The 24,828-nt window shown below is 42.0% G+C and overlaps 3 protein-coding genes across 7 annotated transcripts; 2 read left to right on the plus strand and 1 right to left on the minus strand.

The window, feature by feature from the left end:
• Nucleotides 1-86: 86 nt before the first annotated feature.
• On the minus strand, nt 87-9,348 carry usf2 (upstream transcription factor 2, c-fos interacting). Of its 2 annotated transcripts, XM_031733743.2 has the most exons (11): nt 8,919-9,348; nt 8,179-8,222; nt 7,651-7,766; nt 6,277-6,396; nt 5,548-5,710; nt 5,379-5,466; nt 5,041-5,085; nt 3,917-3,975; nt 2,855-2,946; nt 2,284-2,412; nt 87-1,535 (listed from the first exon to the last, which is right to left on the minus strand). In XM_031733743.2, the coding sequence occupies exons 1-11, from the start codon at nt 8,954-8,956 to the stop codon at nt 1,446-1,448; spliced, it is 984 nt and encodes a 327-aa protein (XP_031589603.1). In that variant the 5' UTR covers nt 8,957-9,348; the 3' UTR covers nt 87-1,445. The 2 variants fall into 2 exon arrangements, with proteins under 2 accessions (XP_031589603.1, XP_031589612.1); XM_031733752.2 differs by lacking the exon at nt 5,041-5,085 and having other exon boundaries at nt 8,919-9,344.
• A 211-nt stretch (nt 9,349-9,559) lies between these two features.
• Nucleotides 9,560-19,341, plus strand: LOC116315424 (lamin-A-like). Of its 4 annotated transcripts, none has more exons than XM_031733723.2 (15): nt 9,560-9,815; nt 9,912-11,488; nt 12,032-12,280; nt 12,683-13,038; nt 14,527-14,683; nt 14,969-15,094; nt 15,196-15,366; nt 15,582-15,707; nt 16,458-16,678; nt 16,770-17,043; nt 17,145-17,252; nt 17,341-17,460; nt 17,605-17,661; nt 18,492-18,689; nt 18,807-19,341. In XM_031733723.2, exons 4-15 carry the CDS (start codon nt 12,701-12,703, stop codon nt 18,840-18,842), a joined length of 1,932 nt encoding a protein of 643 aa, XP_031589583.1. In that variant the 5' UTR covers nt 9,560-9,815; nt 9,912-11,488; nt 12,032-12,280; nt 12,683-12,700; the 3' UTR covers nt 18,843-19,341. The 4 variants fall into 4 exon arrangements, with proteins under 4 accessions (XP_031589583.1, XP_039461514.1, XP_039461513.1 ...); XM_039605580.1 differs by having other exon boundaries at nt 12,154-12,280; XM_039605579.1 differs by having other exon boundaries at nt 9,892-12,280.
• Nucleotides 19,342-20,177: 836 nt separating this feature from the next.
• Nucleotides 20,178-24,673, plus strand: naxe (NAD(P)HX epimerase). The gene is made up of 7 exons (XM_031733290.2): nt 20,178-20,320; nt 21,741-21,931; nt 22,010-22,118; nt 22,765-22,875; nt 22,995-23,105; nt 23,445-23,592; nt 24,223-24,673. The coding sequence occupies exons 2-7, from the start codon at nt 21,759-21,761 to the stop codon at nt 24,420-24,422; spliced, it is 852 nt and encodes a 283-aa protein (XP_031589150.1). The 5' UTR covers nt 20,178-20,320; nt 21,741-21,758; the 3' UTR covers nt 24,423-24,673.
• Nucleotides 24,674-24,828: the final 155 nt, after the last annotated feature.

The following is a 24,828-nucleotide window of genomic DNA, read 5'->3' on the forward strand; positions in this document are numbered from 1 at the left end:
ACACCCAACCAAAATATTGTACCAGAAGTTTCATTCCAGCCCCAAGACGCTTTTCCTCGTAACCTCGATAATAAACACAACTCGGATATAAACACTCATTTATTGTAGTATCAGAATTAGTCATGCCAGTGGTTATATTTCCATGCTGTGGTGACTTTCAGTGTAGACAAAAAAAATCTAGTTAGGTATAATCATCATCATCACTCGCATCCCGTCCCTGACCATGGCTGTTTTATGGTCATGAATCAGCAGCAATGGTTCCCAAGGTGTAAATAGTAATATAGGGAAAATAAAAAGTCACCAAAACGCAGCAGGACCGGTGGGCCAAAACCGAGGCTGGTCTCCAACCAGGACCTCACGCGCCCAAACCTGTATTCCAGTGACCTATTAAGCAGATACACAACCAAACCATGGTTTAATGCCCGACAGAGACGATTCGCCTTGAAAATCATCTCAGTGTTACTTTCTGTACATTACACCTAACGGGGGACACATATGAGCTCTAAATTCTTTATATAAGGACGTCATTGAAGGTGGGAACCACTTGCCAGTGCATCATCCCAATTACCTGAGCTATGTTAACACCTAGATTCTCCAGTAAGGCATCTATTAAGGCCTTACACTAAAAAGAAAAATCTCCATGCCCGAGACGTCAAAGTCACTCCCACTTTGACTCTACGGAAATTATTATAGTTTTGAATTCACTGACAATGGACGATGTGTGTGAGCTCCGTCTGGTGTGTGGAGTACCAGTGTCGAGAGGAAGAAATTAAAATAAACAAACAAACAAACAAAAAAAAACTACAAAAGATCCACTGACAGTAAAGTATTCTTAGTAACAGTGCTGAGCAGGATCAAAACAACTGATTTGCTCATTATTTGTTCATTTCTGGAGATGATTTCAGCTTCTTTCTTTTTTTTAACTTCTGTGTACACATTCTTTAAAGACTAATAAATTAAAACAAAATGGGACCATTTAGTAGCTTCAAACAAAGCATGTCCAAAAAAGAAATTAAAAAAAAAAACAAACCCAAAGAACAAGGGAAAAAAGGAAAAAGTTTGTGTGATGATAAAAATGGAAAGACGCTAAAAATAAACTTTGTGTGGCAGGTTCATAATTTAAAGTAAAAAGAAGAGTTTGGCGGCAGCGTGGCGGTGCAGTGCAGAGGTCGATTTCCTTGAAGCAGAAGTGAGAGGTTCAGTTAGCTACTCAGTTAACGGATTCCAGAGCGTTCAAGCTTTTCATGGAGCTGCAGGAGGAGGAGACGTGTTCACTTTGCAGTCCTTCGGTGTTCTTCTCGAGCCTTTTGCGTGTTTCTCTGGTCCAATTTCAGATAGAAATTGTCTCCTGTTATTTCTTTTTTTTTGCTCCTCTCCTGGTGTCGTTCAGCTGTGTGGGAGGACGCGACTCTGTGTTTGTGATCCTGCACTTGTCCAGTCCACAGTCACTGAGGTGTTGCATCTCCGTTGACTTCTATACCGTGCTGCTGCAGCTGTGCTCGAAGCAGTGCGTTGTCGTTCTTTAATTCCTCAATCTGAAAACGTAAGACAAGAGTATTACACACAGGGGAGAAGAAGAGAGAGGTGGTGCTTTTCTACTTAATTTGAGCACTCTCTCACATTCATATAAGTATGATTTTCTATGCCTAAGCACTTTTAACCTAATGGCCACAATCGAATGCATGACCTGGAAACAAATATGGGTTCTGTATTTTGCCCAACATGCAGGCCGGAGGAGCCAGGGTTGAACCACCGATTTTCTGTTGCCCCTGCTTTGGTGTTGAGGGCAAAGGAATTGGAACCTCAGTACTGTACCTCCAATACTGGTCACAAGCTGGTGAAGAGATAAAATTTATATTGAGCTGAACTGAATTCAGCTTATTGGTGCAGTCCTCTACAACACTTATTTTCTGTCATGTTACAATCCGCTCACAACATTCACACTGATAGAGACACTCCAGTTCAGAAAGTTTCTCTCTACTCTTGGCACTGCACCACTTTGTCTGTGAGGACCCAAGCCCCCCTCCACCTTCTGTTTGCAAAGGGTAGCAAATCAGAATAATGTTAGCTTTAAGTGAAGGGGCCTTAAAGTGGGAGAAGCTAAAACAGCTCATTTCACACTGAGGATGAACTGAGGGCTTCACCATGGCCCAATAATGAATAAGTAAGGCTTTGCATGATTTTGGACTGAATCATGCAAAGCTACCCTAATATAAAAGTAATTCTGGGGCTCTTTGATGTTTTTTCCTATATGAGACATGTGCACAATGATGGGAAGTTAACCTGTTGTCTAAGCAGCTCGTTGTCCATCTCGACTCGCTCCACCTCTTTGTAACTGTCCTGCAGCCGCTGGTTATTCTGACGCAGCTCGCGGATGTAGTCGCACGCTTTGGACAGGATGCCTCCTTTACTCTGAGGAACAAACAAATAATATATTATTTTTCTTTCTAGTCTTTCATTCCCACTGTGAGCTGACTTTTCTCCAGCGGTTAACACACTTCGTCATTGCTTCCATATAAACACTTTGTTACCTGCTGAGCTAAAAATAAAGTAAATAAAGTAAACTCTGTCACACGCCCCTGGCTGTAATAAAGCCTGGTGCTTCAATCTGACTCCGCATCAGTTATGAAGGCATGAATTAAGTCAAAGGACAGGATGAACAGAAAGTGAAGGCCTGACAGAGGCAAATTTAAAAAGTAAAACAGCTGCTTTCAGACCAAATGAAGTCACGTTACAGAGCTGATCTAATCTAACTAGCAGGTGCTTCTGTAACCATCTGTCAGCACTTACACCGTCATGCAAAATATACACGAGTTTTCAGTGAACTTCAGAGGGTTATTTATACAACGCTCACCGCTCCGGTTCTGCTGTCGATGCTGCAGTCAGGAATGATTTTTGACAGCGTGACAATCCAGTTATTGATCTTGTCTCTTCTTCTTCTCTCCACTGTAAAGAAAATAAAAAGGATGCTCAGTTTTAGTGCTCGCAAGCTGTGGTTTTACACACCGATCAGCCCCAACATTAAAACCACCGACTGGTGACGTCAATAACACTGAACATCTGCTGGGAAACCTCAGCTCCTGCCACACAGATCTTACTTCGATACGTGCCACCCTTCTTGTTACATGCACGATAAGTGGCACCGTTTGTGTTCTTCTGTTGCTCTTCTTTTTCAGGTATAAAACCTCCGCCTATTTGCCCATTCAAAGTTAATTGGTACGTGTCTATTGGCTGATCTGAGCACATTAGGCCAATCACTCGCCAGGGATCGTTACAGAAGCGCAGCTCCCTCGCCAGCTGTGCCTGCTCTAATCCTTAAGTGACATTCCGGTCCACACTCCATACCAGTTGGTGGCGGTAATGCACCAATTTGTTTGCCAACCGTCAATAAGAAAAAAAGAAAAAGAAGAAGAAGCTCTGCCCGCTTCTGACTCTCAGTGACCTTTGTGTTTGGTAGTTTGTGTGTGTGAACAGCAGCAGACTCCCACAGCAGGACATTACACCATCCCATGCAACAAAAAACTGCTCAGAAACCACATGAGGGACACCAGAAGAACCCAAAGGGTGAATTCCCAGAACACAGAGGCTCTACACAAGAGCCCACGTAAGATTTATTTAATGTTGTGGCTAACCTGTGGCGACATACACATGAGGAGGAAAAACAAAGAACCAAAGAAGTCTCGAAACAGCTGCTGGAAATGTGCACTTTTACATGTTACTGCCATTCGTGACTCTGATTAAAGAGCAATTAAAATAAAATCGCTTTCAAACTTTCATTTAAGCTTAGAATGAATCAATGCTGATATGGCATCCTTAACTATTCAAATAAATCTGGTCTATTCTTAGGAACTTGAAATTAAAAAGGAGTAATAGATGCGACAGCCTTGAAATATCCGTAACCTTGGCGATCACGCACCTTCATTGTGCTGTGCTCTTCGCCTCTCATCCCTGGGCGCCCGTGGACCATCTACTTTCCTGTAAAGGCACAAAGAAAAAACACAACAATCATAAATTAACATTAAAAAAAAAATACTAAGACATCACACTGAATGCTGATGTGCCAAAACTGTAACCCAAAAGTCTGTTAACAACAAAAAGTACTGATATAAAGGAAAGCATGTTAACCAAAACCCATCTGGTTTTAGTAGAAAATGATCTTTTGTTAGGTTTTATGAGCTGTGAAGAACCCCACAAATATACCAACTGCTAGAGTCTGTGTTAACTTAGACTTTCACATCTGAAGAACAGACCCAGGTCCTGTAAGTCCTCTGAAGGGCACGCTCTTTGAGCTCAACCCTTTGAAGGATTCAGGCTCTAAAACCCCCCCAAAAAACCTGTTGCCCTCTCTGAAGGAGAATCAGTCACAAACTAAACACCAAAGCTCAGTGGTTCCCACACACTTTTTACCTGGGAGGGCTGCTCAAGTATAATAATGGGCCCTTGGTATATTTAGCCTTTCATTTTAGCATTTTTGCAATTAATCTGCAAATGGTTTATCCTCCTCACTTTTATTTTGAAAGTTTCATCACTGCTACACCACTAGTCCTGCGTTAGCAGTGGCTAGTAGGTGGCTCGCAGGCCTGTGCTGCTCATTAAAGTCATTCAGATGCTTCAAGAGAAAGGAGTCCAACCTCACCATCACAGACTGAAACTGCAAAGAGGTGGAAAACTGGGTCTGGCACCTCTATGTTGAACTCCCCAAGGCTGCAGAGCAGAACAAGGACCACCAGCTGCAGTCCAAGGTGATGGAGTTATTCTACACGATATCATCACTGGAGATGAGCAGATTTGTTGCTCATCTGTTAGACATTTTCAAATTTTTTGTAATCTGCAAACCTGTTTGCCCTCATACAAGCTACAAACAGAAATCTAAATCTGTGGGAAACACTGATGCCTGAACTAAACCTGCAGTTATTAACCAAAGCCACAGGCAGACCAAACTCCAGTTTAATCCTCGTATCTTAAGCGAGCCACCAAACGTCTGATTCTACGACACATGATGGGGGCAGGGTGGGGGGCGTAAGTGAAAGTTCTTCTCACCAGTCTGAACTGCCATGCTGCAACATCTCGCTTTCACCAAGGTCTCTGGGGATGGCAGGTAAGTAGGACAGAGTATGTTGGATGTTTTAAATGATTTAAATGATGGTTTTTCTTTTCTTTTTTTTTAAGTATATATTTATTGTTTTACACACAATGACAAGACGGATCACGCCAAGAAGGAAAGCAAGAGGCAGAGTACACCCAGTCCAGTGCGGATTGGGAGGAAAAAGGTGAGATGTCGGCGAAACAGACAGGTAGAGGGATTCATGGTGATTTGGTCATTTTGGAATTTTTTGGAAGTAGGATCAATGTGCGGCGAAGCTTTAAGTTGTACTCACGCAGTGTAGGTGTGTGTGCGTGGCGCTAAGGTGCGTTGGGTCGCCGTCTGCAGCACCTCAGGTGGGCTCATCATCACGTAAAACTGACCTGGATTTGACGAAACACCCCGAGGCGTTAGATCGACAACACGAGTCTATTTTACTAAACGGTTACGGGAGCGTTTCTCACCTCCCGCTTGTGTAATTGTTGGGTCGGCGGTGGCCTGCACCGACACGGCCGTGGCTGTTCCATCGCTGACTGTGGCTGCAGGGAAATAAGCGAAACGTGTTTCTCCTCCCACCGTCTCCCCGCCAGGACTTCCCCCGTTGCTGAAAGGATTCTGGATGACAGCCTGCAAAGTCGGAGAGAGAAAGTTTATACAGCTGGAATCATCTCAAATGCAAATACGGTCATTTCTGCCACTGGAAAACCAAAACTGCTGAAATACAGTTTTCAGAATAAGAGCTCCTTAACTCCTTAACTTAACCCATGTTTGAGATACTGACTGACTCTGTGTCATCCGGTCACGTCCTTGTCATGCACTTTTTCACAGACTGTTTTTAAAATGTCACAGTTGTTCATGGTAAAAATAAATCTATTGTGGTGACACACAGAGCTAAAATTATTAAAATAGGGTCACCACCCAAACGTTTCCAGACCGAACCATATACACTTCTATACATAATTAAAGTCCGTGTGAAATTTCACGTAGAAGAGGTTGACGTCATGGTGATTCAATCCCCTATTTGCATGCCCCTCAGCCTTCCTGTCAGCCACGAGCTGATAGATTAGTCAGATAAGGAAGCGGGTGTATCTGTGGCTTCCTGTACAGACTGATGGCTGCTGCGTCTTGACTGCAGTTTGTTTTTATTTTTAGAGCCTTTTGTGCAGCCTGATCATCTTGCAGGGTTAACTGACCTGCGCCACTGCCTGAGGGGCTCCAGCAAATGCTGCAGTGGAGACGACGCTGACGGCTCCCGTCCCATCAGCTGCCGCTTCTAGTTGGTCATCGGTCACCTGAACCACGCGATAGGTCACCTGCAGACAGAGGAGGGCATGAAGTCAGTGACCAATATGGGGGTGTTTGAATTTTGTCAACCTCTCACAAGCCTGATGATGTGCATTCATCGTGTAGCCGTCACGCAGATATTTCATCTTATCGAGCAACTATCAGGTGCTCGCATTTGTCTCACTTGTCTCCTGTTTCAATTTTACTGTTTGCCAAACACAGTATGTATTCTGAAGATGACAGCAGTGATCCAATCACAGCGCTGCTGGCACAGCCATCACTGTTCACAGCCTCTCAAACTCTCTGATCAGAAACTCTTTGTTACCATATTTCGTGAGTTTTTTTGGTTCTGAAACTTCTTAAGTTCACTTTCAAATATTTGGGTCAAAACTTTAAAAAATAGATTTTGTTCAAAGGTGTCAGTGACTGTCTGGAGTGAAAACAGTCATTGCTAATTTTGCATGTGCTTATCAATCAAGTCAGTTACACTTTCACCCCAGAGACCAACAGTGACGCCCACGTTCAATGACCTCAGGCAGTGTGATGCCCGAATTTCGATTTGATCCCTGCCAAAGTTGAATCCATGGCTACAGCCTCGCTTTTAAAGAAACATAACTGGGATAGAAAGAATATAAGATCCACAATAAATATGTCAACTGAAGCAAAAATCACTGACAGAGCGACTATATTCCAACTGCCCACTCACCACATATTTATTACCAAGGTCTGTCTGGCTTTGTTGTAAAGATATCCTCACATCCTTTGTGTAAAACTATGACGCCTGATCCCAGGATACGGATACTTTAAAAATCTGTTGTCACTGCTCAGAACAGGAGTAAATTTTTCACCAACAGTAGACAGATGCTCATTCTGCTGATGGACTGATACCTTTAGAAACATGGTTCTGTGTCTTGCTGTTGTGTCCACCTCCCTTGTATAAGGCTGTTATGCTCCCACTGTGAAATTCTGGGCTGATTTACTGATTTTTCATGTTTAAAATAACAATTTGTCTGATACTTAAAAGAGTTTTTTACATTTTTCTCCTTTGGTTGAGGTAAACAAATAATTCTTCCTTATATAAAAATGAGCTGACATCCTTTGAAAGTTTTTCAGCTCTTGATCAACAATTTCTGAACATTTAACCAGGGCACAACTGCTGCTATCTGTTACCATGGTTACCAGTATCTGAAGCTCTATTGCTGCATTCCAACTAGAAAATATCTGAATGGCAAATCGGCCGACGCGTCAAAGTCCTGCACAGAGGAAATGCTGCCTGCGCTCACCTGTCCGCCGCTGTTGTCTGTACGAAACTGGTACTGCACATTGTGGTCAGCAAATGCAGCCTGAGGGACACCGGTGATGGTCACTGCAGTCTGCTCGTCCGTCCCCACAGCTTCCCCTGCAACACACACACACCACGTTTCAGACCTCGAACACTAAACAAGCGCAGGGCCGTGTAACGCAGGTGCATGCCTTTTGGCTTAACAGCAAGCCTGTTTTGTTTTTTTCTCCTGCATACGCAAAAACTCTGCCACTGTCCAAACAGGTTTTGCCCTCGTCTGAACTATTAACCTGTTATTTTCCAAGTGGAACTTCATGTACTCACTACCATAAAATGCATTTTTATGCATTAAATAACAGAAATATATACAAACTAACTATATCCAGCTTAATCTTTCTTGTGTGGAGAGTCCAAAAAAGGCATTCTGAACCTGGAAAAACTCTATAAAGTCTCAGTTTAAGTGTGTTTTGCTCCACAAAAAGAATCTGATATTTTTCAGTCGTGTGGATTACAAGAACAGAGCTCCTACCTTCCTGTAGCTGCACCACCTCCTCTGTTTCCTGTTTGTCGTGACTAAAAACAAAAACAGAGCAGAGCTGAGTCAATTTAAGGCATTTCTCAGAAATAAGATCACTAACGTTTTCTGAATGTAAACCCAGCTCTCCTGAACCAACTGAGGCGCCCCCGGGTGGTTATATAGGGGAATAATCATTAAGATATAAATAAAATGAAACATTACTGGCGTCTGAGCTTGACTTAAAATCAGTTTATCTGCACTTAAAAGGGGGAAATGGGAATTATTTAAGACCTAGAAGTCTAGTCTAACTGCTCTGATCAGTTGCGCATGGAAAGGCAAACTTCACAAATATGCATAATACTCCAAACACCGCCCTAATGTGGTTGGATTTAAGCGTTTTAAACCTTAGAGATGCTGGATCAGTTACAGTAGCAGTAAAGTGTATTTACTTGTTAACCTAAAAACAGTCACAAACTGCAGCTGTGCACTTGTTTTTATTGTGCATTGGATAAAACAAGCGCACAGATTTGGAAAAGGGCGCACAGCTTCTGCTGGAAACCTCCTAATGTGTGCAGAAATCATCTGAGCAAAGTGCGCAGACAGTGCGGGACAACACGAAACAAATATTAAAAGTATCCTGAGAAGGCAGGTTATTAACTGCACTGCGCTGCAGGGAGCAGGGGGAAAAACAGAGGGGTTTATAGGCCGTGGTGGAGCCATGTCTGAGCAGGAAGCGGGCAGCAGCTTCTCACCTCGCCGAGCTGTCCAGACTTTGCTCCAGCATATCCATGAAGCTTTTGCGGGTGTAAAACGCCGATATTCAACGACACAGAATTACGGAGATGGAAGCGCTGATCACGGGGACAAACACACGGGTCATGTGAGGAAGACAGTCCAGGACACGTGAGGCGCCGACCGGGCAAGGAGCTAAAATGGAGGCCGCTGAGGAGCAGGACGGAGCTGTCTGCGTCTGTGCGGAAAAGTAGAAAAAAAAAGAAAAAAAGAGTCCGGGTGTTTCCGCAGCGGTGCCGTGGCGGTGGAGGGAGGCTGAGTCCTGGATTGTGATCGTTATTGTGTTATAAATTGTGATCTGAATGCACGGATTGAGGCTGGTTTGCGGTTAAATTGATTTCTTTATGCCCTTCGTGTCCTCTGTTTGCGCACAGCTGCTGTTTGTCCGCGCAAAGCGGCTGCGACATGCGCTCCAGAAGACACGGAGTGGATTAGTTTGTTCGCTTTTTCACGGAAGGAAATGCGTCTTTTTTTGCTCTAAATGTCGCTTTGTCTTTGTAAGATTTGGAGATCTTGTATTCACGTGACTCCTGGCGTGCAAACAGTTTGGTTAGAAACGGCTTTTCAAGGGATTTGTTTGGTTAATTCTCTATTAAAAACGATTTACGCGTGAATTATTTGACTTTGGCTTTAATCGCGCGGTAAATATTGTCACTGGGAGTCATTTTTGTGCTTGTCGTTCTCTCCCAATCAATCAGTTCCTCAATGGGATTTTTTTTTTTTTCGGGTCTCTTTTGCCCAGGTGACCACAGAGATCCAATACGGGTTTTCTCACAAACCACATGACAAAAACTGTCTACATAACGCAACAAGGCACCGCCGAAGCTCGCATGGTTTTTACACATCGGGCAGCTACGGTGACTATTTTACTTGAAATTCAGACCCAGTTTGTACATCGCTGAGCTGCTGGATGAGTTAAAACGTAGATAAAAGGGGTTCTTGTTTCTTTACAGCCAACCTTCCCATCAATTTCTGACAGTAGGAGGCGATGCTGAGTGTCAGCGGCAGGAGGCACGACGTCTTCAACAGCTGATCTACGCAACTGAGATCCGCAGATTTTCTTTTAAAGTCTATTTAATTCACACATAAATGCACCTTTATCATACACAGAATCCCAGAAGCTGTCTATAAAATAAAGCACGAACATACTGAAGCTTGTAAGGCCTTGCAAAGCACATCACATTGATTTAAGAACATATTTTACACATTAGGCCTGTCAGCGGCCTCGGGGGATCCGTTTGTTTTTTTTAATACTTCGTAATTTTACCCCAGATATCCATAAATCCTTTGATTGAAACAATATTCATTGCTGTTTAATTTACTTGCATAAAGTTTGTAACAGTGTGTCCAAAAGTCCAAGTTAAGTCATAATTCGTAGTGTTTATTAAACTGCCATTTATTACATGTCAGTTTTTACAGCCAGCACAATTTTTACAAGCATAGCTTTAACCCTTTAAAATCCACTATTAAAAATCAACCACTTCTAGCTTGTGTTACAGGTTATATATGGGATGTGCCCTTTAAAAAAGGTGCATATGGAAAAAAAAAAAACCACCCTACATACGTACATCTAGTTAGTACTGGGTTGGACCCCTTTTTCCTCCAGAGCTGCCTTAAGTCTTCATGGCATAAATTCAACAAGGTGCTGAAAACATTCCTCAGAGATGTGGCTCCATACTGACACGATAGCATCACAGTTTCTACACATTTGTCAGCTGCACATCCATCCATCTCCCACATCCCAAAAGGCGCTGTACTGGAGTGAGATCTGGTGACTGTGGAGGTCATGTTATGTTATGCTGCTGGAGGCAGTCATCCTAAGATTGGTACACACTGGTTATAAAAGGCTGAACATGATTAGTAAGAATACTCAGGTTGTGCGTTTAAAAAATGCTTAATTGGTGCCAAGCGGGCCAAAGTATGCCCAGAAAATATCCACCCCAAATTACACCATCACCAGTAATCTAAAGACATTTTCTCTCAGAGAAAAATACAGCTCGTGGGATATTTTCAGTTTTCTAAAAACCCCAGAGATGGTTGTGTGGTAAAATCCAAATAGATCAGTAGTTTCTAAAATACTCAGACCAGGTTCGCACCATAAGGGTGTGCAAAGAAGCACAAAAACATTTGTTGCCCATTCTGATGCTTCAGTAAGTTGCTTTCACATTGCTTAAATGCACTGAGTTTTCATCATGTGATTGGCTGATAAGAAATTTGCATTAACAACCAGTCAAACAAGTGTCCCTAATAAAATGACCAGTTAGCATATAATCTCCATCAGCTTGTTCATCAGTTTATAAGATTTAGTAAAATGCTTCAGCCCCAGTGTCTTTGTAGTCACTCCAGCTGTTCAGCCATTCATTTTCCTAACCAAATTCCGGTCTCAGGCAAGGCAGACTGAGCTGGCTGATAGGAGAGAGGTGAGATACTACCTGGAAGTGCCTATACAGGAGCATGTCTGTGGGAGGAGACTGGAGCACACAGGGAGAATGTGTAAACTCCACAGAGAAACACTCCAGCCAACCAGAAGGTCGGTGTTAACATCTGCACCACTGCGTAGTCCTCTCATCCTCCCACTGAAATGTCAAAACACTCGATCATCTGTATCAGTAACACTGTATCTTGTATGTTCTCATACATATGTCCCTAAGCCCAGGTCACTAATGTTTAGTGGGCTAAAATCAGAATAATTAAAGGTCTACAAAAGAAAACCAGGCTGCCAGAGCACACTTTTGGTACTGTTTTTGTTTTATGACTCAGAATCTCTTAGTTAAGGCGGTCCAAAGAAATACATTTCTGGTCATTTAGGTATTTAAACCAAAGGCTAAATAGAAAATTTGTGTAAGAGTTTAAGAAAAGATGTTGCGTAAATGCATCCTTACAGGATGTGAAGACTCCAGCTCTGTGGGGTTCTTCTGGGGTTAAAACTTTTGCAGAGCTTTTACAAAACGACTACAAATCAAGTCTCAGCCAACAGATCTGCTTAAAATTATCCCTTATATGCATCACATGGCTTTGTGCGTGGCTTTGTGCAGAGGGTGACTCATTCATTCAGACTGTACACCCATTACAGTGAGACAGAGAGAGAGAGAGACAGAGGGAGGGAGGAACAGCCACCTAACAAGTGCCAAACTTGAGGCCAGCCTCTCCTCCCATCTCATTCTTTCCTACATGGGCACTCTGATGGGTTTGCAGACAGATCAGTTTGCAGACTGAAGAGAGGTGGAGAACCAAGACGAACACTGGGATCACGTAAGGAAATCGTCAAACTGCTCTACAAAGATCTCCAGAGATTTCTCATCCTCTAACGAACTTTAAAAAGGTAAATTGAATTTTATAAGTTAGTATCTTTTGGGCAAGGACATCACTTTAATTTTTGGGTGGAGTTGTTAACCCCACCCATGTCTTTTGATTAATTGTGCTTTGTCGTTTGTGTGCTTAGTGTTAGTGAATTAAAAAGAGCCGGATGTCTTTGGAAATAATCAATATGTTCCAGTGAATTAAGCTGTTTTTCCTTTTATCTCTGAACTTTAAGCCAAAATGTTGCCTCATTTTTGTTTGTTTCAATGAATATTTCTTGGGCATATTTCTTTCATCTTATTTGTGACACATGTTCCACGTCGACTGTCGGATCAAACTGAAGGGTGTGGATTTGCACTTGAATAAAACCTGCTCAAATTGACTCTTTAGACTCAAAAGAATATAATCATATCTGTTTTGACAGCAAAACAAGAAAGTTGCAATGGCGACACCCAAAAACACTCCACGAGGTGCAAACACACCACTTTCTCCCAACCGGATCACCCGTCTCCAGGAAAAGGAGGACCTCTGCAACCTCAACGATCGACTGGCCGTCTACATCGACAAGGTCCGCTCTCTGGAGGCTGAGAACGCCGGGCTGCGTCTGCGCATCACAGAGTCGGAGACAGAGGTCAGCAGAGAGCTGACGGGTCTGAAGGCCGCCTATGAGACGGAGCTGGCAGATGCCCGCCAGACTCTGGACTCGGTGGCCAAAGAGCGAGCACGGCTGCAGCTGGAGCTGGGCAAGCTGCGAGAGGACCACAAGGAGCTGAAAGCCAGGTATAATGTTTACTGTGTTTGCACGTGTCTGCTGAGGAAAAAGATTGATTAGTGTGGGTTTGTGCCCTCTCATCTTCGGTCCCTAAATTCCTTAAAGTCACCCCTGTGTGTTTGATCAATGTGGGTGTTTTTTTGTTGTTTTTTTATAGCTATAGTGGGAGTATGCAACTTTAAAAGACAAAATAGTAACAACAAGATGAAATCATGAGCTGCAGAATTCACCCTTACTCATTCCTTACACTCAGGGGCTGTCACAGCACGATCTAATGTGGTATGACCTTTAGCTTCCAGTATCTAATTTCAGCAGGTCTTAGGGTTTTCTTGTCACTCTGCTGACTTCACAACTCATTTCTGTTTGTGTTATATTTACATTAGCAGTTACTATTATCCCATAATTATCACCTGTCCCACAGTGTCTGCTGTTCAGCTAAGTCAGGATTGCCAAACTCCTCTCAGAAAGAACTCTGCTGCAGAGTGTCTGGTGATCATGAGATGTCTGGCTGCTGCAAGGCATCTAAAATCCCCCTTTTCAAACAAACTTGTTAAGTTAAAGGCGTCCATTTGTCCCTTAATACAAATGTGAAAGGGTTTGGACTTCAGTGTTGATACATATTAAGCAGCAGTTACTCATAATCTTTTAATAACTGATGTTTTAACTTGGTGATGCACCGAGAGTTGTGTTACCCTGCCGCTGGGACCACTCCCTATAGCATATTCTCCTCATTGCTCACTGGGCAAGAGCTGGAGCGGGACTCCAGCTCTTTCCCATGCTTCCACATCCAGAGGCTGATGACTAACTCTTTCCCCAGCTTCTCCTCCTTCACCAAAGTCATCATTATACACAATACGTGGCAGTGTTTAAAGAGCTCCACTCTTGCCTGGATTATTTTTCCGTAAATAATAAAAAGACGGCCACAGTGTGTTTGGCAAAGCCAAACCGTTGCCATGGCAATATCTCAGCTAAACACCAACGGCTGTGGCTTGTGGCTACCAGATCCACGGGACTCGATGCAAATCACTGTGGTCTATGAGTCATATGCACCGAGGTCTTTCCCCTGCTTCTGCTTCTTGTAGACATCCTCATTCAAAAATAGCTCATATTTGTTTGATTAGAGTGTGTAAAGGAAACTATAGTAATTCAGTTTTAGGTCTTAGGTTACTAAAACAAATCCAGTAAGATGCTTAAACTCTTAAACTATTCTCAAAGCTCGAATGAATTGAGTGTCATTTGAGTAAAACAAGAGAAAATGTACACATTGAAAGTCTCAGTGTCATTTGTGTAGTAGTTTAAGGTTTTGTTCTGGTATTGTTGCTATGGTGACTAATAGAGATAAACATGAATGAGAAATCCTCTCTTGATCTCACTGAAAGCTGTCATAGAAAATGTAAAGTAGTGCATTCTTTCATCCATGCTTACACTAAAAATGAACAAAGGCCGCACTTTGATAACTTAAAGTGGAACTTAGTCCTCCATTTTTGTTTTTATAGGAACACTAAAAAAGAGTCAGAACTGGGGGGAGCCTTGCAGAGGCTCAAAGACCTGGAGGCTCTGCTTAATTCGAAGGATGCTTCCTTGACTACGGCTCTGGGAGAAAAGCGTAACCTCGAGGTGGAAAACAGGGACCTGAAAGCGCAGGTTGCCAAGGTAAAGTCAAACCCACGCTCAATTTAAAACTCAATAGAAACACATCTGGGCTCAATCTTTCTGCAGTCAGTCTACAAGCTCAGACCCTCTCTGTTTGTCCCTCATAATTCTCCTCTCTTTCTTCCAAGTTTTGTTAGTAAATGTCAGCTAATTCAGATTTCAGCAGGAGTTGAAGGACAGCCTCTCTGCATGTTTTCCTGCCCGCATACTCTACTGACTGCTTATTTTCCACTCCGCAGCATTACTTTGTACTCATACTCAGCCCATTTTGTGCTTCTTTTTTAGTTGGATACCAGCTTGGCCGATGCCAAGAAGCAGCTGCAGGATGAGATGCTGAGGAGGGTGGATGGAGAGAATCGCATCCAGACTTTGAAAGAGGAGCTGGAATTTCAGAAGAACCTTCACTCTGAGGTCTGAGCGCTTTTTGCAAATATTCTTATCATTAGTTAATCATTTTAAAAAGTACCCATGCTGGACTTTACTGATAATCATTGCTGGTAAATTTTCAATAGGAGCTGCGGGAGATAAAGAGGCGTCATGAGTCCCGCATGGTTGAACTGGATAATGGCCACCAGCAGGAGTTTGAATGCAAACTGGCTGAGGCACTGGTGGATATGCGCAACCAGCATGAGCTGCAGATTAAAATGTACAAGGATGAGATCGAGAAGACCTACAACACCAAGGTAGATCATCAAATTACTGTTACTAAAGGTTTGCTCTGCAGCTTTTATGTCTTCTGTTTTGGTCCTCAGTGGTGAAAGAAAGCTGCACTGAATAATTGCGAAGCTAGTTAAAACATCGTAACATGGTTGTGTAGTTCCGAGTTGTTGCGGTTTTGCAGTTTCACAAATGTCTAGTAGAGTTTGGTTACAGTCCATGTTTTATCTCCCTCCGTCAGCTGGAGGGTGCTCGTCAGTCGGCGGACAGGAGCAGCCACCTGGTTGGGGCAGCACACGAGGAGCTCCAGCAGATCCGAGTACGCCTGGAGTCCACGTCGACTCAGCTCAGCCAGCTACAGAAACAGGTTCTTACAAATAAACAGCACACACTTGTCTGCAAGCATACATCACTTAAAGAAAAGGGGGCTCTTTGTGATATTTTTCATATTTTAGAGCAGGGGTGCAAAAATAAGACACAATTGGCCCGCCAAAGCTGTAGAAAATGTAAAGGAGTGCATAGATTCTGAATTTTTAACTGCAGTTTCATAGGTTTCACAGCTTTTCCTGGTAATAAAGATTGCCCACTTTCATGCTAAATCAAAGTAATTAAGCAACTAAATGACAAGAAAGTTTGTTTTTCAAATATTGAGTCCATAGTAAAAACAACAACAAAAACTTTATATTTTATCATTACAGAACAGTCTGTGGAAAGAAGTAACATAAATTATTCTGTAGTTTTGCGTATTTATCAAGTAGTTTCACTGGTCCGGCCAATTTAAGATCACTTAAGATCAAAGTGGGGTGTATGTGGCTCACTATGTAAAATCAGTTTGACATCCATGTTTTAAAGTAAAAACAGACCCCACAGAAATCAATTTTATTTAAAACAGAAGTTGTTTTTATGGATTCACATGAATTAGGCTCTTCAAATTGATGCTGACTGTAAACTCCATTTATTTGTTTAAAATTTCAATTTTTTCATGGTTTCTCTAGATTTTCTTTGTTTTTTGAGCTCAGTTATTAACTGTCTCACTCCTTAATTTCTCTCGAGCTCTCCAGACTTGCTCGTTTGATCCTATCAGGCAGTAACTTTGTGACTATTTGGTTTGATCCAGCTGGCAGCTCGTGAGGCAAAGATCAGGGACCTCGAGGATGCTCTGTCGCGGGAGCGGGACAGCACGCGTCGCCTCCTGGGTGAGAAGGATCGAGAGATGGCAGAGATGAGGCAGCAGATGCAGCAGCAGCTCGATGAGTATCAGGAACTCCTCGATGTTAAGCTGGCCCTGGACATGGAGATATGCGCCTACAGGAAGCTGCTGGAGGGAGAAGAGCAAAGGTATGTGTAACGACGGTCATCATTTCCTCTGCGTGGTTCATAACCTTTTTCATTTATCTCATCATCGTCATCAACATGTTTCTCTCTGCAGACTGCGTCTTTCGCCCAGCCCTCCTCCTACCAGGGCGGCGGGAAGTCGTTCCTCTACTTCTGGAGCTCTCTCTCGATCTATTCACCTCAGCGCTCAGAACTCCCCGGCTAAGAGACGTCGCCCCAACGACACCGACAGCGAGGCCTCCAGCTTCGCCGGTGGAGCCGTTTCCCGCACTCGCATCACCCAGCAGGCCTCAGCCAGCGGACGTGTCACTGTGGACGAGGTGGATCTGGATGGGAAATATGTCAGACTCAGCAACAAAGCTGATGAGGTGAGATGGAGAAGTTGGAGGTGGACTGACTACAGTACTATTTGTAATGTAGTGACTTTGACCTCTGACGTTTTTACCCAACTATCCTCTTGCTCTTGTAGGATCAGAATCTGGGGAACTGGCAGGTGAAGCGACAGGTAGGATCTGGCACTCCCATCGCCTTCAAGTTCCCAGCTAAATTCACCTTGAAGGCCGGTCAGAGGGTGACGGTTAGTAGCGTCTTTATTCAGCGATCAGAATCACCAGTCAACACCTGATAAGCACAGATGATTTACTCTGTACTGTCCCTGTGGTCAGATCTGGGCCTCTAATTCTGGTGGAACTCATAATCCTCCATCTGACCTGGTGTGGAAGAATCAGCCCTCCTGGGGCACCGGAGACCTCTTCCAGACTACTTTGATCAGCACTAACGGAGAGGTATTTTAAATTAAATCAGCTTATTGGGCTTGATAGACATTTCATTCAGACCTAAAGTGTCAAGACATCAGAACTCATGGTCAGTATATTTAAAATATACTGAAATTGAATAAATAAATAAGAAATACAACACTTTTCTTTCAGGAAATGGCAATGAGGAAAGTCACCCGCACACAGTTTGAAGAAGAAGATGATGACATGGTGAGAGAAATTATAGTTTTCCTAGCATGTGTATAATGAGATCATGTGCAGGACCAGAATCCAATTAGCAGCATTCACTGGTTTTGCATTGAATTAAAACAAGGTGATGGTTGGTAAGTAAAATAAAGATATTTAAAAGGATATATGTGTTTTTAGTTAAGTGAAGCGAGGACACGTGTGCATGTGCAAATGAAGAAATACAGCAAAATCTCACACGGTAGCAGCTGTCAATGGATAGTTTACATTCTTACTTGAAAATGATTATCAGTAGTGTCAAAAGAATAGTTGCAAACACATATATTTAATCAACTGTTTACGCAACTCAATGTTAACTGTTAAAAGAGCAAATTTTAAAATAAACAACAGTTCTTTTATTGTTTTTAGGCTCTTGTTCATTGTATCAGGGCTACTAAATACAGGAGACAAAGGCGGGTTTAATAACAAAAGTTGTTACAAAACCAGTCCTCCCATAGATACCGACTATTTACACACACAGGACTGAGTAGATGCTCGTTAAACAAATAAGGGTGGGGCAGACAGTCACAAAGGAGAGAAAATAGACACAGGAGGAAACAATCACAGTGTCAGAGGTGGGGGGGAGAGACAAAGACAGGAAGTCAATCCCAAGAGACACGAAGAAAAGCACATACCAAAATAAGACAGGAAATGGAAACAAGAAAGACAAAACAGAGACCAAAACATTAGGAAAATATCAATGAGAAGGAATGAAAATTAAATAAGCACAGACACCACGACACATACTTGACCTTTATTATCACTGCAGGTTTTTTTTGAACACACACTAATTAAAAGCTGTGTCTGTGCCTCAGCAGGTGGCTCACAGCACCTGTGGGGACGGCGAGTACAACCTGCGGAGCCGGACAGTCGTGTGCGGCTCATGCGGACTTCCTTCAGACAAATCCAGCAACTGCTCCGTGTCCTCTGCTTCCCGCTCCTTCCGCAGCGGAGGCATCTCCGAGGGTTTACTGCCCCACTCCTACGTGTTCAGCACGAGCACACCTCGCAAGGTGAGTACTGCAGCTCGTACAGGTGATATATGACTTCCCTTTCATGCAAAGATGACCTCTTTTTGTCTATTAATATGCATGTGCGATAATTCTAATTTTGTCAAAATTTCTTCCTAGACTGGAGGCAGAATGGAGAGCTGTCCAATCATGTGAAGCCCTGGGGCCACTACACTACATTTTCTATACCTTCTTAGATATCAGTTGTTGAGTTATCTGGTATAGTTTTTAGTTCAGTTCATGTACTTTGAATTAAATTTCAAGTTATTGAATGCCAGAAAATTTTATACTGGTTTTTATAATGTACATATGCATGAATAAGAATAATTTTTCCAGAGCTTAAAGATTAATTTGGGGTTAGCTTTGTTTGGGTTTTTTTATATATTAGGGACATTTAAGGTTGGAAAATGTAAACCAGTTACTTTAACATTCATTCGTTTTAAAAACTTAATTCAAATTAATTCCATTATGCTCTATAGACACTCTGACACAGCGGGGTTGTGGTCAGTTTACAATTTTACCAAAATTGAAAACTGTATTTTGAAAACTTTTTTTCTCATTAAATCTGCTTACCGTGTGAAGGTAAAATGAACCCAACCTTGCTACAGATCTACAGAATATTGTCGTTTTTTTTAATTAAAATGAATAAACATGTTTTCAGAAACCTGCCTTTTTTCTATGTCTTTATATTTACTCAGTTTCTTACAATATTTACTGCCTCATCATAGAATCTAATAGGATACAGTCAGGTGTTGCTATATAGTTCACCTGGTTGAACAGGCGACTCTCAAACCAAAGGCTAGAGTCCTCCCTGCTTTGTTCTGAGGCCAAGAGTTTTATTGATTTAATAAAAATCAATACATTTTTTTAGATTCTAGTTTCATTCAAATGAAGAAAAATATGACATTTCTATTCAGGTTCACAATTACATGATAACAATAATATAAAAGAAGTATTCATATTCAGTATTCAGTATTCATACTCATCCATGGTATTATAAAACTATAAGGTGCATTTATTTCACCACCTCTTGAACTTTACTTGAAGGAATTCCTGCCTCTTGAAATTACAAATAATAAATAAAGATTTTCAAAATCAAATCGTTCATATATATCTATATAATGAACATTCCAAATCATAAATGGAGTTTCTGCTCATACACCTTCTGATTTATAAAGAATTGTTTACTGGAATAACTTTAATGGAAATGTTTTTGAACATTTGTGATTTACTAGTTATATTTAAATTAAAGATATAAAAAAGAATGTATAAAATAGGTCTATATCATGTGTCATATGAGCCTGATTCTATACAGCTGGCATATAGTGGAGGGATTCTACTTCTATTAATAACTTCATTATATTGTCTTTTCACTTATATGTAAGTAAGGGTTAAGCATATTTTCTGCTTTTAATTAGAAAAATGTGTCTTACTGCATTCTCTCCGCCTAAGAACAGGCTTTTATTTTGAAATCCTGGTTTTCAGGTCGCTTTCAAACCCGGAAGTACCCTACAAGGTCAGGGTGCAAGTGTTGCTCTTGCACAGCGTCAAAGCTCCAAAACTAAGAGCTTTGTGGTTTAAAAGGACAAAACTGCATTTGAAGGTGTCTCCAAGAAAAAGGGTGTTAAAATTTGGTGAGTGTCGCTAATGTTTTGACACGAAGTGGAGCAAATGTTAAACGTTAGCTAGCAAGTCAGAGCTACATAACAGTGAAGTGGACGTGAGAGTGCTATTACTGTAGCCCTGCGACATTAATGTGTACACAGTAATAACCACATAACCGTGTAATGCAGATAAAATAAAATAAAAAAATACAAATGCTAATAAACATTTACAAATATGGGTCGCGATGATCTGAACATAAATCGAGCTGGATGTTAGCAAGTGAAATCTGTTTCACTTCAGTGTTCATAGTTCAAACACGTTTTATTTCTGTGCAGTCATGTGGATTAATAAGTACACCCTGACTGCTTTCATTGTAATTAAGAGGGTAAGTAGCAGTAAGGTGCTGCTAATCAAATACACGATTAATTGATCATCAGCACCTGTGAGCACCTCTGTAAAAGCAGAAGTTTAGGCACTTTTGCTGGTCTGCAGCATTCAGGTGTGTCAGCACAATACCACAAACTTCCCAGCAAATTCACCAAAAGATCGAACTGTGCAATGTTGAGACTCTACAGGCTTCACTTAAATGTTAAAGCTCATGAAAGTACAGTTAGAGAAAGACTAAACAAGTCTGGCTCGTTTCGAAGGAGTGTTTTGCAGACACAGGATGTGGTCACCTTACAGTCACCGAGATTGTCTGCACCAGTAGTGCATTGATAAATACCTGCAAACTTAAAGGAACCGAAGCAATGTTATAAAGAAGAGTAGGACAAAATTCCCCCTTAGTGATGTTAGAGACTGATAAACTCATACAGGAAATGATTGCTGCTAAAGGTGGTGCTACAAGCTGCTGAATCATGGGCTGCAATTAGTTTTTCACAGGATTGCAGAGATTCCTGTGAAAATGTTCCTTTTCACATAATTTTAGCGATACAGATAATAGTTTTCTCTGTATTGATTATTACTGTATTTACATAAAATAAGTAACTTGTATTTTATTTACATTTGTTTTTATTATTGTTATTAAATCAGTTGGATCTTTAAATATTACTGCACTTAGATTTTTTTTTTTGCTTTGATGGTTACACAAAATATGCTCAGTTTATCTTTACTGTGTATTAGTTTTTTAATCACACAGTATCATTTTAGTTCATTTTTATTGTGGAATTTTGCTTTTTAAATACACATGTGTAGTTTGGGTTTTTAATTTAGTTTTAATCAACCTGGTGCTGTACAGACTGTGTGAGAGTGGGGTGTCTCACCTCTTTCTTTAACGCATACTAAGCAGCAGCGGAGACGAAGGGAATGACTGATTAAAAATGCATTTTCTAAGTTTGTAGTCTGCAGGTGTGAGCTGATAAAAACGCAAGGAAACAGCGAAAGGAGTGAAACCTGCGTCACCAGCAGACTGAACATTGCTGACTGTGGTCTTTTCTTAAATTTCCTCAGGAGCTTGTATCCATCTGGATGTTGAGCATCCGAGCTCTGTTTGGGATCGGCTTCCTGGTGACCTCACGAGCCGCGACAGCCCTCGCTCAGGCAGGGTCATGCCCGTTGCCCGCTGCAACTGACAGCCACAGAAAGGACTGTTTCAGCAGCAGACCAGCGTCCACCATGGCCCAGGCCATCAAATATCTCGGGTGAAGGTTTTAACCTTTGCACACATAAGAGTAAAACCAGACTTCATGAGTGTAGACTGACCTGTAAATGCTTCACAGGCAGGAGGAGGCCCAGCACATCGACGAGGAGCTCTTCAGTGAGTACGGCTTCAGTGTGGATCAGCTGATGGAGCTGGCGGGACTCAGCTGTGCCACAGCCGTCACACGGGTGAGCGTCACCGGGGGCTCTTACTTTGAAATGCAAATCTAACGGGAGGAATATTAGTGATTGAACTGGCAACAAACTCTTTTATGAGTAAAATAATTGTTTCAGGCATTTTAATCTGAGACCTCTACCTATTCCAGCTGCTCAAAAATGAACTCGGTGTCTTTAGAGTTTGAAAGAAGAAATGAGGATCGAAAGTGGGGTGTAGGAGTATTTTCACTTTTTTCTTCTATTCTATGGATGCAGTGGTTGAGCCAGTTAATCCAGTTACAAAGATAAAAGTTTAAACATTGATTTAAATAGACGGCTACCAACCACTTATGCAAAAATCGTGTGATGAATTTCCCCCAAAACTCTGATCTAATCTTACTCAGCAGCCTTTATTTTTCTGTAAACAGATTAAAGTAGCATTTCAGCACCTCAAAGATGACTTTACAGTAATGTTGAAACATTTGTCTTTTTGCACAATCAAAGTCTGAAATTTTTTCATCAGCACTTTTAAGTTTGCTGTTGTGGAATTGAGATGCACTTGATACAGCTGCATTTTGCTCGAAGGTGCAGGAAGAAGCTTTACTTGCTTTGCATAACTTAACACAGAACGGGCCCTTAAATATATCAAAGTTTATTTTGCTTTCTTTTTTTCCTTCAGGCATATCCACTTACTTCTCTGGTGAAGGCCAGACCTTCTCTGCTAGTGATTTGTGGACCAGGTAACAACGGGGGCGACGGCCTGGTCTGTGCCCGGCATCTGAAACTCTTTGTGAGTGTCTCTTAATTTCACAGAAGAGGAAAATAAACCATTTATTTTCACATCCTCATTCAGCCTTAAAATCCTAAATTCCTTTTTCCTTCATTAGTACTTTGTGTGTCTGATTTCAGGGTTACGAGCCGACCATCCTGTACCCAAAGAGGCCAAACAAGCCGCTGTTCCAAGGCCTAACCACACAGTGCCAGAAAATGGAGATCCCCTTCCTGACTGAGATGCCTGAGGTTTGGTGTTAATAAAATCTGCAGCTGCAGCTTTATCCGCAGTAAACACACAGACACACTGCTTATTGTTTTCTGACTGTGCATTTCGTTTAAAGCTACAAATGCTCTGTTACAGATGAACAGAGCTAATGTAATTAGGCTCCAGTTTAAATTAGATGTCTAAATGATTCTGAGAGGATAATAGCTCTGTTTTTATTACAGCAAACTAGATAGTGAATAATTTAATTGGTAGCTAAGAGGAGCTCTAGTTGATGGATTTACTCACTGAAATAAATGTGCTTTCAAGCTATTGATTAATTCCTTTGAAACTAACTTATCTGGGTAAAACTGTCTCCTCAGGCCAAAATGATTGATGAAGCGTACAACCTGGTGATAGACGCCATCTTTGGCTTCAGCTTCAAGGGAGCTGTGCGAGAGCCCTTTGGCTCCATCTTGGACACACTGAAAAAGACCACAGTGCCCATAGCCAGCATCGACATCCCCTCAGGTCAGTCCTCACCAGTCCTTGGGTGATGTTACTTTGTGAAGTAACTGGTTACAATACAAAATTACTACCATTAAAAAGTAATCAATAAGGCATGCAGGGGTTAGCACATCACCATGAAGATGTGAATGTGAGTGCAATGGCTGTTTTTCTTTGTTAGCCTTACCTCCCGCCTCCCACCTCATGGCAGCTGGGAAAGCTCCATGCCGCCACAACCTTGAATTGAAAGGGCTCTTATAAAAATGGATGTATTAACTTTTGTTAGCATCGCCTCTTGCACAAGACCAGCAGCTAGGCTAAACCCAATTTATAGCCAGCTTTTAGCTGAAAAACGTGTGGTTTTGCAGTCCTCCTCGCTGCAGTAGGGCTTGCCAGCAATGTTGTGGAGTTCTGCTTATTGTCTGTGAGGATTTATTAAACTGCAGTGAGTGCGTCTGTCAACAGTCTGGAATGATTATAATCAATAACTGCATGAAGCCTGCTGCATGTTCGCGCTCCCAAACAGAGGATATTGATTTTGCTCTAACCTTTGCTCTAACACTTCACACTGTCGCTAACAGACATACTGCAGATTATCTCAGCGATTTCAGCTGGTTAGTGACATCCTTTTTTTGTTTGTTTTCGTTGTTAAAGGTTGGGATGTGGAGCAGGGTAGCACAGATGGACTCCAGCCTGACATGCTCATCTCTCTCACTGCGCCAAAGAAGTCCGCCTCCCTGTTTAAAGGACGATATCACTTCTTGGGAGGCCGATTTGTGCCACCTGGCTTGGAGAAGAAATATCAACTCAACCTGCCCCAGTACCCCGGCACAGACTGCGTGTTGCAACTCTGAGATGTGGGTCAGTGAAGGGAAATAAGCTGTCACTGGCGTAATAAAGCAATCAGCTTAGCTCAGCATAAAGGCTGTAAACTGGGAGAAACAGCCAGCAGCGTGACATCCGTTCACTCATTAACACGTCTTGTTTGTTGATTTTACGAGAACTTATGTGATATAACCGTATGCTGTCATCACACCTGCAGCACGATGGCAGCGCCAGCTAAAGTAAATATGAAAATAAAAAAATTCTTTCTCTGACAAACTGACAAACTTTTTAAAGTTTATATATTCTGCTTTTCCCTCTTTTTTTTTTTCTTTTCATATACGTTCACTCACCAGTCATTTCATTAGGTACAGCATGCTAATAATGGGTTAGGCCCTCTTTACCTTCAGAACTGCTTCAATTCTCTGTGGCATAGAC

Source organism: Oreochromis aureus, linkage group 22 (assembly GCF_013358895.1).
Source record: "Oreochromis aureus strain Israel breed Guangdong linkage group 22, ZZ_aureus, whole genome shotgun sequence".
In the NCBI taxonomy this organism is placed as follows: domain Eukaryota; kingdom Metazoa; phylum Chordata; class Actinopteri; order Cichliformes; family Cichlidae; genus Oreochromis; species Oreochromis aureus.

Coding starts and splice junctions, on each gene's coding strand:
- usf2 (XM_031733743.2), bottom strand. CDS start 8,956: ATGGATATGCTGGAGCAAAGTCTGGACAGCTCGGCGAG. Junction 2,413..2,854: donor TCGACAGCAGAACCGGAGCG/GTGAGCGTTGTA, acceptor TTTGTTCCTCAG/AGTAAAGGAGGCATCCTGTC. Junction 1,536..2,283: donor ACGAGCTGCTTAGACAACAG/GTTAACTTCCCA, acceptor TTACGTTTTCAG/ATTGAGGAATTAAAGAACGA.
- LOC116315424 (XM_039605579.1), top strand. CDS start 12,701: ATGGCGACACCCAAAAACACTCCACGAGGTGCAAACACACCACTTTCT. Junction 13,039..14,526: donor CACAAGGAGCTGAAAGCCAG/GTATAATGTTTA, acceptor TTGTTTTTATAG/GAACACTAAAAAAGAGTCAG. Junction 17,461..17,604: donor TGATCAGCACTAACGGAGAG/GTATTTTAAATT, acceptor CTTTTCTTTCAG/GAAATGGCAATGAGGAAAGT.
- naxe (XM_031733290.2), top strand. CDS start 21,759: ATGTTGAGCATCCGAGCTCTGTTTGGGATCGGCTTCCTGGTGACCTCA. Junction 21,932..22,009: donor CAGGCCATCAAATATCTCGG/GTGAAGGTTTTA, acceptor AATGCTTCACAG/GCAGGAGGAGGCCCAGCACA. Junction 22,119..22,764: donor GTGCCACAGCCGTCACACGG/GTGAGCGTCACC, acceptor TTTTTCCTTCAG/GCATATCCACTTACTTCTCT.